At 47.6% G+C, this 20,011-nt stretch overlaps 1 protein-coding gene across 1 annotated transcript; it reads left to right on the plus strand.

Annotated features, from left to right (window-relative positions):
* Window positions 1–4,419: 4,419 nt before the first annotated feature.
* Window positions 4,420–7,514, plus strand: slc10a3 (solute carrier family 10 member 3). Its single transcript, XM_083654272.1, has 2 exons — window positions 4,420–5,091; window positions 5,699–7,514. Exons 1-2 carry the CDS (start codon window positions 4,834–4,836, stop codon window positions 6,860–6,862), a joined length of 1,422 nt encoding a protein of 473 aa, XP_083510398.1. The 5' UTR covers window positions 4,420–4,833; the 3' UTR covers window positions 6,863–7,514.
* Window positions 7,515–20,011: the final 12,497 nt, after the last annotated feature.

Raw genomic sequence — 20,011 nt, forward strand, 5'->3', positions numbered from 1 at the left:
CTGCCCTCTGATGCAAAGTCTTCCCTTTGACTTCAGTGATTTGTTTTCAATGCATGTGTGTGCTCCTCACAGGGTTTCTGGGTATTGAAGTTCCAATGTTTCAGTTTCCTCTTATTGCCATTTGGGGCCGCCAATGTGCAGTTACCTAGTGCAGCTTTGATACCAACATGTAATGATGACACAGCATTTTATGTTATGAGCATATTATATTTTGTGTGTTCCAAATGTCGACACATTGATGCACTGACAATGACAACCTCTGGGCAGGCAGAATGATACTGTGTGATCAGTGTTATTTATAGCAAGGCAAAACCAAAACACACATCACTGCTGCTGTGACGCGCTGCATAGGAATATTCAGCCAACTGTTCTGTGTTAACACATAACAGCAAACATGACCTGCTGTTCTTTATTCACTTGACTGAACAGATTCCATACCAACACCATTTCGGGGGTAAACAGTCTGCAAATGTTCTTGTAATTTCTCACTGAAGCCGTTTACTGATGAAACTGTCCAAATGGGTTGTGGTCAGTTATTAGATTCCATAGGCGAGAAGAGGTAGTTAGGCACATCGCTCCAGTTGTTGAAAAAGTTGCTGCTGGACCAAGGAAATGCCCACACGCGCGCTAATGCTGTGACAGTATGTTGCTATACCGTGCTGTAGTGGCAAAATAAATGAAATGCCTCATCAATAAATGAGTTGCTCGTTTAAAATGCATAAGGATTTGTTTATTCCATCATCAGCTTCCCTCTGTACAGAGCGTCACAATATCAAAAGTCATTGTGCCCAGAACAAATGCATTTGGTGTCCAATTATACCCAACTCCAGCCCCCCCCCCCCCCCCCCCCCCCCCTCCGTATGGCTGGTGGCTGGTACAATTCCATCAGATGTTTCTCAAGACGGACAAAATAGGACCCTGATCTTTACAATAAGTCAAAACAAAACCTTCTCTGTACCGGAGAGACAAAACATGTTATCTCCTCCTCTCCAGGTGGAATGGCTTTTCGACATAACAAACAGCTCTCAGAAGAGGAAAAGGCTCATCTCAGACACTCAAAATGAGTGCCTGAGATGTCAGCTATGCGTGTCAGCTATAGATCATAATTAAACAGAGTCAACAATGATCAACAACCAATCAATAAACAGTCAATCCTTTTACTCTCACAGTGCTTTATTCACTCTAAGTTACAGTAGATAGTACTTTTCATCCAGGGAAGAGCTTCATCAGGTTACGATCCATGAAACCCTTATGCACCTATGGGACAGTAATCTACTGGGTGCAGACATTTATTTATTTATTTATTTATTTTTTACCTCCCCGATCAGGGGCAGGTTGCCTTGGTGCCTCCAGCAGGGGCAGGTTGCCTTGGTGTGCGCTGGACCATTTCCACCGCTGCTGGCCTTCAAAGCCAGCAGACTCTTCACAGGCACCTGAAGTGGTGGAAAGCCCACAGAGAGGAAATGGAAATGTACATATTGTTAGTTTTGTTCCAGAAGCCTCAGACACACACACACACACACAGAGCTGTGGTGTCACAAGGGGCCAGGGGGGCTGTGTGCAACACAACAGAAACGCAACGGACAAAGAACCTGCTATGTGCTTCGAAACACTGGGAGCCACGACACTCAATCTCCAAAACACCTCCTGACTGACCTCGCAGAACAAGAAAAGGCTTTTTAAAAGATGAAATATGAGTGGTGGGAGAGCGGACAAACAGGCCGTTACTATTATGGGATGTCCCCGGGGTCTGCTGACCGAATGGAGTTCCCCTTTAAATCGCTGCGATGGCCGACGGTGTCTGATTTCAGTTTGTGTCTGTTGTTGTGTTTGACAAATAAGCAATAGCCTACTTGGCAGCACGTTGTAACGTGATACCAGAGCTGTGGGGAGCGTGTGGATTTGTCTCCATCAACACGATTAGAATGGGCTGGGGGGGGGGGGGGGGGGGTCAAAGGTCAAGGGGTCATAAACTGGAAAATCTAGATTGTGGGCAGTAAGAAGAAGCAACAGAATGCTCCCTGTTTGCACTAAGCATGTGAACACACACACTCAACCTGGGTCAACGATAAATAAATCATTAAGAAAAACAGTGATTATCTCGAAATGATGTTGATCATTTAGACCTAAACACACCTGCTGCAGAGAAAACAAGCGGGCTGTGCACTGCCACTGACTGAGGCACAGAGACAGTATATTATTATTATATTACAGTATATATTATTATTATTATTATTATTATTATATTATGTGCTGCTGCTGGAGAGATAAGCAGGAGGTTAAGTGGGGTACGGTGGCGCAGTCGGTAGCGCTGTCGCCTCACAGCTAGAAGGTCCTGAGTTCGATTCTCGCCTGGGGGCGCTGGAGTTGTGACCCCCCCATATCTTCAGTGCCTACTGCCCAGGTGGGCTATCTCGTCGAAAGGGCCTTTCTGTGTGGAGTTTGCATGTTCTCCCCGTGCCCCCCATGGGTTTCCTCCGTACATAACCCCCCACTAAAAACATGCAGAAGATCGTCATCCGACCAGTGACGACAACATCTGAAGTTGATCCAATGATGGTCCAATGATGGTCCCCGGGCGCTGGAAAGAAAAAGCAACCACTGCTCCTGGCCTGCCCCCCGGAGGAAAGGACAAGCCTGGATGGGTCAAATGCAGAGGACATATTTCACCGGCCACCGTCAGCATGAGTGTGTGTTGTGGCCGCATGCATGTGTTGTAGTGTGTTTGTGTGACACCGTCTGAAGCAGGCATAAAACAACCTGAGGCAAAACAGATTAGAAATAGTGGTTCCAGCCCTGCCCTCCGGGGTCACACACACGCACGCACACAGCATTACCTCGCAACCTTTTTGTTGAGGCTGCCATTCTAAAAGGTGACTGGAATACCGGTTTATCATGACATGGAGGAAGAACAAACACACACAGCCTTCAGTTGAGTTTGACTGGCATGAACTGCTCACATGAGCAAGCCACTGTCATTTATTGATTATCAGCTGCACCTGTGTAGCTCACCAAGACATGATGTCAGTGTTAAGGGCACACTCAGGAACACCAACATTGTGCAACAGTTTAACACTTTTTAAACTCTAATTTAGTTTCTCCTCTTTGTCTTATTTAGACCCATATCTCAGAATATGTTTTATTGCAAGATAGGCCTATGATTTTGTCTGGAATGACATGACTATCTGTATTGTAGCTAGAAAGATAACAGTGAAACTATGATCAAAAAAGTAATTGTACATTCTATATTCTTCTATATTAACCAATGGTGAATTTGATCAATTCTTGCTGGGGACCCCCTGGTCCCAGGACCCCACGATACAGTTTAATGCATAAAGGCTAAAGATCTCTAATGCTGAATTGTTACAATTTCATATTGACTTCATGTTTTTTCTTCTTCTTGTTTTTCAGTCAGTCTCTAGCAATTACACAATTCTGCAATCAGCAAAGCTATCAGACGCATGCGCATGTGTTTGGGTGGGGGGTAATTCCTGCGCCCCCCCCCTATTGGAACAAATCATATGTTGTTCCCTCTGTTATCATGAGAGCCAGAGCAGCCCCGCTAATAGATTTCTCCCTCCCTCCCCCTCTCCCTCCCCCTCCCTCTCTCTGCTGCTTATTGGCTGAGGGACGGGGAGAGTTGACGCGCTGTTCAGGGTTGGGGCTGCATCAAGTTAGTCAGCGTTAGCCAGAGGGAGAGCGGAAGGGTTTCTTTTTTGCCGTAATAATAAAAGCCACAGAGTTGTCTAACAGCCCAAGGCGGTATATATCTACACTCTCATGTGTCCTTCACGTATCTCGCGAACCGTTGGTCGGATCGACTTCAAACTTGGGGAGTGCGCTTATACCCATTTTGGTTGCTCTTTTGTTGAAATTTTCTTTGTTCTTTTCTTCTTATTTTTTACTGTTGCTTTTCATTTTCTTATTTATTGTTTGCTTGTCTCTTGTCGTTGTTTATATTGTATGCTTTATAAGGATTATCTTTGAATATTGGTTCTAATTTCTGATCGAGACCCAGCTCACGTAGGGTTTCCTGTCGCACATGTTTTTTGTTGTTTTCCTTTCTTTGTCTTTTTTAAATATGTGCACATGAATGGAAACTGTTAATTAATGGCTTGCATTGAAAGAAATAAATTGCCTCATCATAATATTATTACATGGAGATAATTTATGTACAGTGTGTAGATTTGGGAGGGTATGCAGCCTACAATTTGTCCACCTTATATGGAAATAAATGAATTATACTTTGATTGAAATACATTATTTATATTTCCTCTGTGGTAGCCTCATAAACTTTGCAGTTGCAACACATGTTCGTCAGTAAGAGCTTTTATTTGGAAAGCGTTAACCGGACGTGGCTATTTTTTTTTTACAGTGGCTAGCTTGACACGCAGCAAGGAAACGGTGCCTACGATGCTTGTAGTTTCCATCAATCGGGGAAATAATCAAAACGGAAAACACTGTGACACTTGGGTTTACCCGGCACGGACGTTTTGGCCTGGAGTCACGTTATCGTGTGAAATTCTCCTCGATCTGGATGCTTCCTGTGTGCTAGAGGCTGCTAGACAGACCGTTATTTTAATACATCCATGAGACAGACAGGGCGGGGTGATGTTTAGGTTCCGGTATAAAGGCAGCGCTGAGAAAATGGGACCCAGCAGGAGGGATGTGGAGCCGGCGGCTGCGGACGGTGCTGTTGTTTTGGACCGGAGAATATGAGCAGTGGAGCGGCCTGTGGTGACAGCAGGGCGGCGGCGTAGAGCGTGTGGGAGGGAGGGAGGCCGCTTAGGAGGGGAGGGATAGCCCCTCCGCCCTGTAATACCCGTCAGTACGATGAGGACGCTATTTGCATTGTGTTGTCTCTTCCTTGTTGCCCGGGCACTGACGACGACGACCAGGACCCTACCGCTGCCTACCAACCCCGTCAACAGCAACCTGACGGCCGACAGTGGCACACGGTACATCCACATAGGCGACGGCTCCTCGCAGGAGTTTGACTTCCCGGAAAACACCAACGGCGTGATTGTGATCTCCAGTCAGTACCGGAGCGCCGCGGCCAGCAGGAAGGGCCGCCAGAGCTGGAAGCAGACTGTGAGCAATACATGAATCTCGATATTATACCGATATTGTGATGATACGAGACAAGACATCGTCTTAGATTTATACCGTAATAGTATGGCATAAGTGTTGTCTTTTCCTGGTGGGATGCTTAGTTATTATTATTAGTATGAGTTGTGCCAAACAAACGTTAATATCTCAAAACTATAGCCTACATCACACCGCTTATATTTTGACATTTCTGAGTGAGAGCAGAAGTAGCTCAAGAGTTTGATCATTATGCATGTCGTGTTAAAGGTGTGTGAACTGTCACAGTTTTTAAAATGTAAACAGTCAGTCGGCCAGAGTCAGACACTCAAGCCTCCCAAAGCTCATGTTCCATAGGGTTCATTGCCTTGCCACCCAGTGACGCGGTTTGTAGACCAAAATGCTGCTCGGCTCATCCCTCGTATTAATTTGCCTTTTATTTATTCACTTAGTCATCCACATTACTGATGATTATTTCTCAAAAACCTCGTTGTGAAACTATTTTGTGAACACACCAATCCCTACAATATTGTCGCAATATCGATATTGAGCTATTTAACATTAGTCAAAAAATATTGTGATATTTGATTTTGTCCATATCGTCCACCCCTAGGTGAAGGTCCAGTCCCTGGACCCGGAGGTCTTATCTATACTCAACGTTAGCGACAGTGGCCACGCAACAGGGCCGGTGACCAGCTACATTATCAGCTTCCGCTCCGGCTTACCGGGCAAGGCGCAGCTGCAGATCCAGCTGCTGGACCTGGACCAGGACTCGGGGCCGGTGCTGATCGAGGAGCGGACGGACTACTCCATCAGGGTGGCGGCTCCCGGGAGCGACGACCCGGCCGCCCGGCTGCTCCAGTCGGGCGGCCTGTCCCACTTCTCGGAGAACCCGGTGCTGTTCGCCCTGCTGCCGCTCATCTTCGTCAACAAGTGTGCCTTCGGCTGTAAGGTGGAGGTGGAGGTGCTGCGGGCGCTGCTGCGCAGGCCAGTGCCGCTGCTCCTCGGGGTGCTGGGCCAGTTCCTGGTGATGCCCCTCTACGCCTACGGCGTGTCCCGGCTGGCCGCGCTGCCCAAGGCGCTGTCCCTGGGTCTGGTCATCACCTGCTCGGCCCCGGGGGGCGGCGGAGGCTACCTGTACAGCCTGTTGCTGGGCGGAGACGTCACCCTGGCCATCTCCATGACGCTGGTGTCCACGGTGGTGGCGGCGGCGGCAATGCCCCTGTCATCGGCGCTGTACGGCTGGCTGCTAGGCGTGCACGCCGCGCTGCACGTGCCCTTCGTCAAGATCCTGGGCACGCTCCTCTTCATCGCCATCCCCATCTCCCTGGGCATGCTGGTCAAGCTGCGGCTGCCCGGCCTCACGCGCGTCCTGCTGTCGCTCATCCGCCCCTTCAGCTGCGTGCTCATCGTGGGCGGCATCTTCATGGCCTACCAGATGGGCGCGTCCATCCTGGCCAACGTGCGGCCTCAGATCGTGGCGTGCGGGGTGACCGTGCCTGTGCTGGGGCTGGCGGTCGGGGCGGTCCTGGCAAAGCTGGCCGGTCTGGAGGCGCCTCAGAGGAAGACGGTGAGCATCGAGGTGGGCGTACAGAACAGCCTACTGGCGCTAGCGGTCATGCAGCTGTCGTTCCACCGGGCCGAGGCAGACTTTGCATCCCAGGCGCCATTCATCGTGGCGCTCAGCAGCACCTCGGAGATGCTGCTCATCGTCCTGGGGCATTTCTCCCGCCGGTGGCTGTGCAGTGGGCCAGCCGCCCCCAGGACCGACACCTGATTGTAGCCGGAGTTTCTCTTCTGAACTCTGCTAAAGACACGAACCCTCCTCAACCTGTGGAAAGATGTTAAGTCACACACAGCAAGGCGAGAGCCAGCCAACAATCAACAATCCAGTCGTCACTGTTCTACACGGGACAGTGGATGGACTTTTTTGGGGTTCTTTTGTTTTATTTTTTATTTTTCATGAAAACCAAAGGCCTTTTACCCCTCTAAGACCTGTTTTTGTGCGTTTCTTTTACAGTACCGGTTTGTCCTTTTTAAATCAAGATTGTACTGTGAGGTACTCCATGTAAATACGCATAAGAAGAGAAATAGCTATAAAAGAAAAGATATTTTTCTACCAGATTTCTTTTTTGTAATCCAAAAAAAATAAGATTGATTTGTATCATATGTTTACAAGCGGTTAATGTGTCTTAGCAAAATGAGGGGTGGAGTTGCTTCTTGAACCAAACGGGAGTTGATGGCGACGATGTTTTTTTGAAAGTAATTGCTACTGATTGTGTTTCCTGGATCGAAGAATCCATGTACTTGAATATTCAAGAGGAGAAATGGAGAAAAAATTCTGATTAAAATTAAAAGCATCTTACAAAAAGCAAGCTTCAGTTTGTCAAAGGTGTGTTTGCAAAGGAACCGGTCATGTCAAAATGTTCTGTAGGATTGCCAGTGGCTGTTTGCACTTAGACTGTAGAATAGATACTTCCCATAATGGGCGTTAGCCGCTGTAGACACGGCTTCTGATAATGATGGGTTTTTAAAGGCAGACAGCTGATATTTTGTCCCCATATCCAACATCTTTAATCGTGACCACACACTAAAAATCTAAGTACTCTGTGTTCCCCCCCGGAAGTTGATGGAAAAGCCTCTGAAACAGCATTTAGACCATCATGGGACACTGAAACCCAGGAGAATAGTTCTGTTCCTGGAATCCAATCAATATATTGCAATCAATTCTGGTTAAGGTCCTCCCATAGACAACTTATGTATTATTGATCAATATCAGATAGAGCTGGTGATTAATCGATTCATTGTCAAATATTAAATTAATCAACAACTATTTTGATAATCGATTAATCACGGTTTGAGTAATTATTTAATTTTATTTTATTATATTATATTTACTTTTTTCGGGTGTGGTGGTCAAAATGATCTGATTCCAGCTTCTTTAATGTGAATATTTTGTGGGTTCTTTATGACGGTAAACTGAATATCTTTGTGTTGGTGACAAGACATTTGAGGACGTTATCTTGGGCTTTGGGAAACACTGATTCACCAGACCAAACAACTAATGGAGAAAATAATTGACAGATTAATAGACAATGAAAACAACTGTTAGTGGCAGCCCTAATATCAGATAATAATATGAGATCATATCAGGGGAGATTATATGTGAATTTTAATAAACAACAATCAACTTGATTGACCTAGCTAGCACTTGTCTAACAGCAGAGTTTACAAAGTGCTTTAGAAAAGAAAAATGCATCCAACTGCCTTCAGCCTAGTAACTCATTGCACCAGGGAGACAAAGGCCACTTTTTTATCAGCTTATCATCCAGTAGCTGCAGCACATTGGTGTTGTTGATAGGTTACAGAGGAGTGAATAGGCCCAGCTAGAGAGATGGTGTTGATAGGTTACAGAGGAGTGAACAGGCCCGGCTAGAGAGATGGTGTTGATAGGTTACAGAGGAGTGAACAGGCCCAGCTAGAGAGATGGTGTTGATAGGTTACAGAGGAGTGAACAGGCCCAGCTAGAGAGATGGTGTTGATAGGTTACAGAGGAGTGAACAGGCCCAGCTAGAGAGATGGTGTTGATAGGTTACAGAGGAGTGAACAGGCCCAGCTAGAGAGATGGAGTTGATAGGTTACAGAGGAGTGAACAGGCCCAGCTAGAGAGATGGAGTTGATAGGTTACAGAGGAGTGAACAGGCCCGGCTAGAGAGATGGTGTTGATAGGTTACAGAGGAGTGAACAGGCCCAGCTAGAGAGATGGTGTTGATAGGTTACAGAGGAGTGAACAGGCCCAGCTAGAGAGATGGTGTTGATAGGTTACAGAGGAGTGAACAGGCCCGGCTAGAGAGATGGTGTTGATAGGTTACAGAGGAGTGAACAGGCCCAGCTAGAGAGATGGTGTTGATAGGTTACAGAGGAGTGAACAGGCCCAGCTAGAGAGATGGAGTTGATAGGTTACAGAGGAGTGAACAGGCCCGGCTACAGAGATGGTGTTGATAGGTTACAGAGGAGTGAACAGGCCCAGCTACAGAGATGGTGTTGATAGGTTACAGAGGAGTGAACAGGCCCAGCTAGAGAGATGGTGTTGATAGGTTACAGAGGAGTGAACAGGCCCTGCTAGAGAGATGGTGTTGATAGGTTACAGAGGAGTGAACAGGCCCAGCTAGAGAGATGGTGTTGATAGGTTACAGAGGAGTGAACAGGCCCGGCTACAGAGATGGTGTTGATAGGTTACAGAGGAGTGAACAGGCCCGGCTAGAGAGATGGTGTTGATAGGTTACAGAGGAGTGAACAGGTCCAGCTAGAGAGATGGTGTTGATAGGTTACAGAGGAGTGAACAGGCCCGGCTACAGAGATGGTGTTGATAGGTTACAGAGGAGTGAACAGGCCCGGCTAGAGAGATGGTGTTGATAGGTTACAGAGGAGTGAACAGGCCCAGCTAGAGAGATGGTGTTGATAGGTTACAGAGGAGTGAACAGGCCCAGCTACAGAGATGGTGTTGATAGGTTACAGAGGAGTGAACAGGCCCGGCTAGAGAGATGGAGTTGATAGGTTACAGAGGAGTGAACAGGCCCGGCTACAGAGATGGTGTTGATAGGTTACAGAGGAGTGAACAGGCCCGGCTAGAGAGATGGTGTTGATAGGTTACAGAGGAGTGAACAGGCCCGGCTAGAGAGATGGTGTTAATAGGTTACAGAGGAGTGAACAGGCCCGGCTAGAGAGATGGTGTTGATAGGTTACAGAGGAGTGAACAGGCCCGGCTAGAGAGATGGTGTTGATAGGTTACAGAGGAGTGAACAGGCCCGGCTAGAGAGATGGTGTTGATAGGTTACAGAGGAGTGAATAGGCCCGGCTAGAGAGATGGTGTTGATAGGTTACAGAGGAGTGAACAGGCCCGGCTAGAGAGATGGTGTTGATAGGTTACAGAGGAGTGAACAGGCCCAGCTAGAGAGATGGTGTTGATAGGTTACAGAGGAGTGAATAGGCCCGGCTAGAGAGATGGTGTTGATAGGTTACAGAGGAGTGAACAGGCCCAGCTAGAGAGATGGTGTTGATAGGTTACAGAGGAGTGAACAGGCCCAGCTAGAGAGATGGTGTTGATAGGTTACAGAGGAGTGAACAGGCCCAGCTAGAGAGATGGAGTTGATAGGTTACAGAGGAGTGAACAGGCCCAGCTAGAGAGATGGAGTTGATAGGTTACAGAGGAGTGAACAGGCCCAGCTAGAGAGATGGTGTTGATAGGTTACAGAGGAGTGAACAGGCCCAGCTAGAGAGATGGTGTTGATAGGTTACAGAGGAGTGAACAGGCCCGGCTACAGAGATGGTGTTGATAGGTTACAGAGGAGTGAACAGGCCCAGCTAGAGAGATGGTGTTGATAGGTTACAGAGGAGTGAACAGGCCCGGCTAGAGAGATGGTGTTGATAGGTTACAGAGGAGTGAACAGGCCCAGCTAGAGAGATGGTGTTGATAGGTTACAGAGGAGTGAACAGGCCCGGCTAGAGAGATGGTGTTGATAGGTTACAGAGGAGTGAACAGGCCCGGCTAGAGAGATGGTGTTGATAGGTTACAGAGGAGTGAACAGGCCCGGCTAGAGAGATGGTGTTGATAGGTTACAGAGGAGTGAACAGGCCCGGCTAGAGAGATGGTGTTGATAGGTTACAGAGGAGTGAACAGGCCCGGCTAGAGAGATGGTGTTGATAGGTTACAGAGGAGTGAACAGGCCCAGCTAGAGAGATGGTGTTGATAGGTTACAGAGGAGTGAACAGGCCCGGCTACAGAGATGGAGTTGATAGGTTACAGAGGAGTGAACAGGCCCGGCTAGAGAGATGGAGTTGATAGGTTACAGAGGAGTGAACAGGCCCGGCTAAAGAGATGGTGTTGATAGGTTACAGAGGAGTGAACAGGCCCGGCTAGAGAGATGGTGTTGATAGGTTACAGAGGAGTGAACAGGCCCAGCTAAAGAGATGGTGTTGATAGGTTACAGAGGAGTGAACAGGCCCAGCTAGAGAGATGGTGTTGATAGGTTACAGAGGAGTGAACAGGCCCGGCTAGAGTCATGGTGTTGATAGGTTACAGAGGAGTGAACAGGCCCGGCTAGAGAGATGGTGTTGATAGGTTACAGAGGAGTGAACAGGCCCGGCTAGAGGGATGGTGTTGATAGGTTACAGAGGAGTGAACAGGCCCAGCTAGAGAGATGGAGTTGATAGGTTACAGAGGAGTGAACAGGCCCAGCTAGAGAGATGGTGTTGATAGGTTACAGAGGAGTGAACAGGTCCGGCTAGAGAGATGGTGTTGATAGGTTACAGAGGAGTGAACAGGCCCAGCTAGAGAGATGGTGTTGATAGGTTACAGAGGAGTGAACAGGCCCAGCTAGAGAGATGGAGTTGATAGGTTACAGAGGAGTGAACAGGTCCGGCTAGAGAGATGGTGTTGATAGGTTACAGAGGAGTGAACAGGCCCAGCTAGAGAGATGGTGTTGATAGGTTACAGAGGAGTGAACAGGCCCAGCTACAGAGATGGTGTTGATAGGTTACAGAGGAGTGAACAGGTCCGGCTAGAGAGATGGTGTTGATAGGTTACAGAGGAGTGAACAGGCCCAGCTAGAGAGATGGTGTTGATAGGTTACAGAGGAGTGAACAGGCCCAGCTAGAGAGATGGTGTTGATAGGTTACAGAGGAGTGAACAGGCCCAGCTAGAGAGATGGTGTTGATAGGTTACAGAGGAGTGAACAGGCCCAGCTAGAGAGATGGAGTTGATAGGTTACAGAGGAGTGAACAGGCCCGGCTAGAGAGATGGTGTTGATAGGTTACAGAGGAGTGAACAGGCCCAGCTAGAGAGATGGAGTTGATAGGTTACAGAGGAGTGAACAGGCCCAGCTAGAGAGATGGTGTTGATAGGTTACAGAGGAGTGAACAGGCCCGGCTAGAGAGATGGTGTTGATAGGTTACAGAGGAGTGAACAGGCCCAGCTAGAGAGATGGTGTTGATAGGTTACAGAGGAGTGAACAGGCCCGGCTAGAGAGATGGTGTTGATAGGTTACAGAGGAGTGAATAGGCCCGGCTAGAGAGATGGTGTTGATAGGTTACAGAGGAGTGAACAGGCCCGGCTAGAGAGATGGAGTTGATAGGTTACAGAGGAGTGAACAGGCCCGGCTAGAGAGATGGTGTTGATAGGTTACAGAGGAGTGAACAGGCCCGGCTAGAGAGATGGTGTTGATAGGTTACAGAGGAGTGAACAGGCCCAGCTAGAGAGATGGTGTTGATAGGTTACAGAGGAGTGAACAGGCCCGGCTAGAGAGATGGTGTTGATAGATTACAGAGGAGTGAACAGGCCCGGCTAGAGAGATGTTGTTGATAGGTTACAGAGGAGTGAACAGGCCCAGCTACAGAGATGGTGTTGATAGGTTACAGAGGAGTGAACAGGCCCAGCTAGAGAGATGGTGTTGATAGGTTACAGAGGAGTGAACAGGCCCGGCTAGAGAGATGGTGTTGATAGGTTACAGAGGAGTGAACAGGCCCAGCTAGAGAGATGGTGTTGATAGGTTACAGAGGAGTGAACAGGCCCAGCTAGAGAGATGGTGTTGATAGGTTACAGAGGAGTGAACAGGCCCGGCTAGAGAGATGGAGTATTGCCAGCTGATTCAGATGCACTAAAGGCTTTAAAGCGGTTTTGTTTCCTGCCTGGGGCCCGAGGGGACGCTTTTATACGCCTGGCTGTAACCATGCATTTCCTGTTGACTTCCTTAAGAGCAGCGGCAGGCAGGCAGGCAGGCAGGCAGGCAGGCAGGCAGGCAGCAGGCCCTCCACAGTGCTTCTCCTGGGACGTTTTGTAGTGGAAAACCAGGAGAGGCCCTGGTGCTCAGGACCGGGCTGTCATGAATGTAGCACGGCTGTAAAACGAGACAAACAAAAAGGCCTCCAGTCCAGGCTCCAGTCCAGGCTGAGCTGAGCTCAGGTTGTTTGGTGCCAGTTTGCTGGTATCCTGTCGGGAAATGATGCTTGTAAGAGGGAGCAACATGATCGCTCCACTCATCTTTCTGTATGTCAAGATATAGATGTTTCTTACTACAGACCATGTGTCATGTGTCATGTGTCATGTGTCATGTGTCATGTGTCATGGCGGGTAGACCTGTTCCAGGCACATCAGCCATAATAATGCCACTGTAACATTGTTGCAGGCAGTGGAGGCTGAAATGTTTTCACTTGACTTGTTTGTTTGTTCATGTGGCATTGAAGCTGTTCCCACTCCTGCTTTGGAATTTAAAGGGACAACAAAAAGCTCAACAGTGACCACCGACTTTTGAGTGGCTCCCGTTCCAGAAAGTGAATTTTTCTCCATTGACGTTTCAGAAAATCCTTATGTAAAGAGTTTTAAGCCTGGAACAAAACCAAAAAAAGAACAGAAGAAAGAACTGAAAACAACTTTGCCTTGTTTATTTTTTGTTTATTTTTATTTTTTTGTTGCTCTAAATCAAATGTGTTTTATGGTCACGATTCATTTCGGAGATGGTTGGCTTGGTTCCAGGCTTAAAACTCTATATAAGGATTTTCTGACACGTCAATAGAGAGATGAATGGGAAATTCACTTCCTGGAACGGGAGCTGCGAAAGAGTGGGCGGTCACTGTACGTTTGCTATTTGTTCTGTCCCATAGTACAATGAGCACAATCTGAGGGCTTGATACGTTTCTGATCAACACCGACCAGTGACACCATGACTCACCCCCTGCTGCGATGTCTGCAGCATTTGTGTGTGTATCCCTTTAAGACTGCTGTTAGGATGATGTCATCATTCCTACTGTGATGTCATAGTTCACTCTCTGATGATGTCATAACACAAGGTGATGTCATATTCGGGACCTATAAAGGTTCGGTTCTGCAGGTCCTCTGGAGTTGTTCATAAACTAAACTAATATCACGGCAACCTTCTGCAACAGTTCCCCATCTTCGAACCTTGCAGACTCAGCTATCAAGTTCCACAGCGTTCCTACTCATCAGACTTCAGACTTCAGCAGGTGGTTAGATGCAGGTAGACAGTGGAGGTGCTCTTCAGCAGGGGGATATCATCCAAGGATGATATCTGGAGAACAGAAATTCTGCAGACCCCGGTGGATCCTCTGGAGTCGGCCCCACCTTCGGAGCCCGCGGAGTTTGAGGTGTTGCGTCAGGAGAACAGTTCTTGTTGGTCCCCACCGGACCGTGACATTGACCCTTTTGATGGTCTCCAGTCTCCCATGTTTGGATCGTGCCCCAGGGGATGGCCGACTCCAGAGGATCCACCGGGGTCTGAAGTATTATCTGATATAATAATAGACCACCAACGTTGATTCACTTGGTTCCTTTACTGAGCATGTCTGGCAACGTTACAGCTCCAACAAGAATGTTTACATCCGGGTGACGTATTACGTCGTACCACGCACTGTACAGGTCTTAAAGGCATATCACAACATCCCCCCTGTTTAGCTGGAGTGCCCCACAGATGATAACAAAACATATTATAACAGTCCTGTAGAATAGTAAACAACTAAGTTTCAGTTTGCAGCATATATCTTCAATATCAATTTACCACACATATGGGTTAGGTTTAAGTGCAATTGTTGTTACTATAAGATTTTTTTCTTCTTCTTCTTCTATAAACGTATATATGAACATGAACCTATAGAAAATATAGAAGACCTCAGCAGAGTAGACTGTTGCTGCTCAAGGTGTTATTAGACTAGTCTACACATAGTCTTTGTAGTGAGCTGGTCTTGTTACAGTCCTTCCAGATCTTGTGCGTGTTGGATTTGGACTCCTGAGTTCCTGTGTGTCTGTTCCTACTTTGCGGGGTGGTGTCGTGGACACCTCTGCTGGGTCGCTGTGACTCTTGTTAGCTTCGTTTTGATGTTCAGGCTCTACAAAGCGGATCTTCTTTGTGATTTTCTGCACATGTGGATTGTACAGCTCACGCAGATGGCTCCTGCAACGCCTGACCTTGTTTCCGTTTGGTGTTTGAACAATGTAGCTCCTTGGCTCATTGCACTTTTGCAGAACAATTGCAGGGTGCCATGTTCCTCTCTCTTTATTGAGCACAGTCACATACTGTCCAGGGCAGAGCGGTGGGAGTTCCCTGCGGCTGCTTTGGTCATGATGCTCCTTCATGTCAGCTGTCCTCTGTTCTAGGTGCAGTCGGTGTCCCTCCTTGCCTGGCTCTGTTCGACTCGGCAGCAGAGTGGTGACAGGTCTCCCAAAGATCAGTTCTGCGGGTGATGGTAGCTTACTATCAATGGGTGTCGCCCTGACTTGTAGTAATGCTATTTGTAGATCACCTCTATGTTTCAGTGTTTTCTTCACTATTGATTTGATGTGCCGCACATGCCGCTCAATGAACCCGTTGCTTTTTGGGTAGTGGGGTGAGCTTGTAATGTGTCTGATTCCCCAGTCTGCGACAAAGTCCTTGAAGGCTTGCCCTGTGTACTGCGGTCCATTGTCTGTCAGTATCTCGTCAGGGCGCCCGAATAGCGACATGTACGATCTCATTTTCTGGGTAACTGCCTGGCTAGACACAGGTATGGGTATTTCATCTACAATCGGATATTTTGAATATCTGTCCACTGTCAGTAAGTACTGGCGGCCATTGATTTCAAATAGATCGGATGCTAGAGATTGCCACGGCTTTGACGGTATGTCGTGCGGGTTAAGAGGCTCTTTTGGATTCGCATCTTGATGCTCCGCACATACATCACAGGATCTGCAAACTCTCTCAATGTCATCGTTCATCTTTATCCAGTACACGCTTTCTCTTGCAAGACGACGTGTTTTCTCAATGCCTTGATGGCCTACATGTAGCTGTTTTAGGATATCTTCGGTCATGGAGTCTGGAATTAGCACCTGTCGCCCTTTGAATATGACTCCTGACTCCATTGCGAGCTCATCTCTGAACGACCAATAACCACGCAGGTCTTTTGGCAGGTCCTTTATGCTCTCTGGCCATCCATGGTGGATTAGTTCTTTTAGTGCATTGAGTCTGGGGCTCATTGCAGTGTCTGTACGGAGAGCGGCCTGTTTTTCAGAGGAGAAATTTATTATTGCGACAGTGTGCAGCTCTGGGTCCTCGATTTCTGCCTCTATTCCGTCTATGCGCTCGTCTAGCTCTATGTCACCATGGTTCTCTGGGTTTGGTAACCGGCTGAGGGTATCTGCCAGGATCATTTGTGCCCCAGGCCGGTATATGACTTGGTAGTTATACCCTTGTGTCTTTACCAGCATGCGCTGGAGTCGCGGTGGTGCAGAATGCAGTGGTTTCGCACATATGGTGACGAGTGGTTTGTGATCGGTTATCACTATGAACGATTTACCGTACAGGTATGTATGGTATCGCTGGATCCCATAAACGATGGCTAACATTTCGCGTTCGATATTGCTGTATCTTGACTGGCAGTCTGTCAGTGTTTTCGAGCCAAAAGTTATGGGCCTGTCATTCTGTACCAAGGCTATGCCTAGGCCTTTCTGTGACGCATCTACTTCAAGAGTTAGTGTTGCGTTTGAGTCATAGTATTTTAAACAGGCGTCATCTGTGATTGTTGACTTCAAGTCATCAAAGCATTTTTGGTGATCTATGTCCCATGTCCACGGCACATCATTTTTTAGCAACCCTCTCAGAGTGTGTGCTTTTTCTGCTAGCTTTGATATGTATGGTGATAGGTAGGTCAACAACCCTATGAACCTGTGTAGGTCATCCTTGTTTTCGGGAGTTGGCATTTTTTGTATGTCCCTGACCTTAGCTGGGTCCGGCCTGATGCCGCTGGCTGTGTATATGTTGCCAAAGAATGAAATGCAACTCTGTTTTATGGTGCATTTGTCACTGTTGAACACCAGACCTGCCTCAGCTGCTCGTTCCATTAAGTTGACCAGGTTTCTGTCGTGTTCTTCCTCATCTTCTCCGTAGACTGCTATGTCATCGGCTATGCTGACCACGCCCTGGAGACCTTCGAGGATCTGATCCATCTTGGCCTGAAAGAGATCTTGAGAGACACACAGTCCAAATGGCAAGCGTTTCCAGCAGTACCTGCCAAAAGGAGTACGAAACGTTGTCAGGAGTTGTGAGTCTTCATCAAGGTGTATCGACCAGTATCCTGCTTTTGCGTCTAGCTTGCTGAATAATTTTGCATTTGCAAATTTCGGGTTAAGTTCCTCCACAGTTGGAATATTGTGTGGGCACCTCTTAAGGCTGGCATTTAGCTTTTGGGGGTCTATACATATTCGAAGGGAGCCATCCTTCTTGGTGCTAAATGCAAGGCTGGAGCACCAGTCTGTGTGCTCCTCCACCTTTCGTAGCACGTCTTGTTCGACAAGGTTGTTTAGTTCTCCTTGGAGTTTGTCTTTGATATGTATGCTACATTTTCGCGGTGGGTCTATGAATGGCTCAGCGTCTTCTTTTAAGAGAAGTCTAGCGGTTCCACTAAAGTTACCAATTTTATCAAACTGGTCTGGGTATGCTCTTTTTAGGTCTGCACTGGTCGTTATGCGTTTTAGTGGATTCATCTTTCTATCGTGCGTTCTTTTCACGTCATTTGTTTTCTCTGTTATGGCATCTACATTAACAGTTACGATATTTAGCAGTTCACTTGTGGGTAGGCCAACTATAGCTGGACCTGGTACATCCACTACGTAGAACCTAGCATTAACCCATTTGGATTCTCTGTGCTGGCATGGAATGTCTATAGTTCCAAGGCACGGTATCTGGTGACCACTGTATGCAGTTAGCTTTATGTTATTTTTCTTTAACCTGTTGTGGGCCTGTGATTCATCACCGTACATCTGTTTGTATGTACGGAGTGGAAGCGTATTCCCTGACGCCCCCGTGTCGATTTTCAGGCGGAGAGTGTGTCTATGACCCGGTAGGTCTGGTGGTCTCACATTCAAGACTGTGTATGCCTCCTCTCTCGGCGGTCTACAGTCGATGCTGTGCATGCACTTGTCACTGATGGTGATGGAGTAGAACTGTTTCTGGTATGTGCAGTCTTCCCCGTCCTCTTCACCGTCCACTGCATCGATGTGTGACTCGTTGCGTCTGTGGTCATTTCTGGAAGTCGGGCGTCTGTAGAACTTGTCTTGTGGTGGTCGAGACTTGCTTCTCTGGTCCCGTTTGAAGTGATGCTGTTGTTGTTGTTGTTGTTTCTCCTGTCTTTTCTTTCTGCAGCATCTCGCCCAGTGTCCTTTGATACCACAAGCAGAGCATTCATCTTTGTATGCAGGGCATTGACGTGGCTTGTGGCTTTTCCCACAGTTTTGGCATGTTCGTCCTCTATCCACAGCATGGACTTTTTCGGTATAAGATAGACCAAGTTGCTGTAGCTGCTCATTTCCTGCTGATAGAGCTTCGTATTTTCGTCCCTCTGCAAGTACATCAGCTAAAGAATGACCTTGGGGTTTGCTGTAAAGGTCATTCCTGAGAGCATCATGGGGTGTACTAGCAATAATAAGCTCGATCAGACGCTCATTAAGCTCTCCATCAGTGAACTGGCATTTTTGTGCCAAGGTTCTAGCTCTGGTCACAAAATCATCAATGCTCTCATCCGTTTTCTGTCTGTACTGCATCAGTTGTAGCCTATGGATCCTGAAGTTCACATTTAATTTCAATTGGCTCTCAAAGAAATTCCACAGGTCATCAGGCTTTTTCTTTTGAGCTTCACTGAGCCCACTGGCATTAAGCCTTCTTAGTCCATCATCTCCAATGCCACGACATATTTTCCTTGCCTGTTTGGCTGCATCTGTTATTCCCTCATCTTCCATATAAAGATTCATCTTTTGCTTAAACAGTGAAATAGCCTCACTCAGATCCGGGTCGGACCAGTTCATGGTTGGGAATTGCGATGCCATCTCGTCTGCACACAATTAGCCTAGCTCCCGCTAGCTATCAGCACTGCAGCTCCAAACAGCGATAGTAATTATCCTCGGACAATCAGCTGTTTATGTCTCGTCGGGCACGGAGCGGCACCTCTCGCCGTTTATGCGCGGTAGTTTTCCGCTGCCACCATGAAGTATTATCTGATATAATAATAGACCACCAACGTTGATTCACTTGGTTCCTTTACTGAGCATGTCTGGCAACGTTACAGCTCCAACAAGAATGTTTACATCCGGGTGACGTATTACGTCGTACCACGCACTGTACAGGTCTTAAAGGCATATCACAACAGGGTCTGCAGAATTTCTGTTCTCCAGATATCATCCTTGGATGATATCACCCTACTGAAGAGCACCTCCACTGTCTACCTGCATCTAACCACCTGCTGAAGAGCACCTCCACTGTCTGACACCCCCTTTGGGGTCTAACCACCTGCTGAAGAGCACCTCCACTGTCTGGCACCCCCTTTGGGGTCTAACCTCCTGCATCTAACCACCTGCTGAGGAGCACCTCCACCAGAGTCTGCAGCATTTCTGTTCTCCAGATGTCTTCTTTGAGGGTCTCATTGGACGCCAGGTCCGTAGAGGGGAGGGTACTGTTAGGATGATGTTATCATTCCTACTGTGATGTCATAGTTCACTCTCTGATGATGTCATAACACAAGGTGATGTCATATTCGGGACCTATAAAGGTTCGGTTCTGCAGGTCCTCTGGAGTTGTTCATAAACTAAACTAATATCACGGCAACCTTCTGCAACAGTTCCCCATCTTCAAACCTTGCAGACTCAGCTATCAAGTTCCACAGCGTTCCTCCTACTCATCGAGACTTCAGTTTACCAAGTGTGTCTTGGCCATCAACTATCCGCGACTAGATCCACATTTCCCACACCAAGCCTGACAACCGCGAACCGCGTACACACACAAATGAGGGATATACATGCAAATGCTGCATCAGGTATCAATGGGTCAAAAGCCTCGCTGTCCAGCCTGTGCTCTGCCCCGCCCACTGGAGTGTGGCGGTGTTTCAACACACT

This window comes from Poromitra crassiceps, assembly GCF_964638095.1.
Source record: "Poromitra crassiceps genome assembly, chromosome: 18".
Taxonomy (NCBI): Eukaryota; Metazoa; Chordata; class Actinopteri; order Beryciformes; family Melamphaidae; genus Poromitra; species Poromitra crassiceps.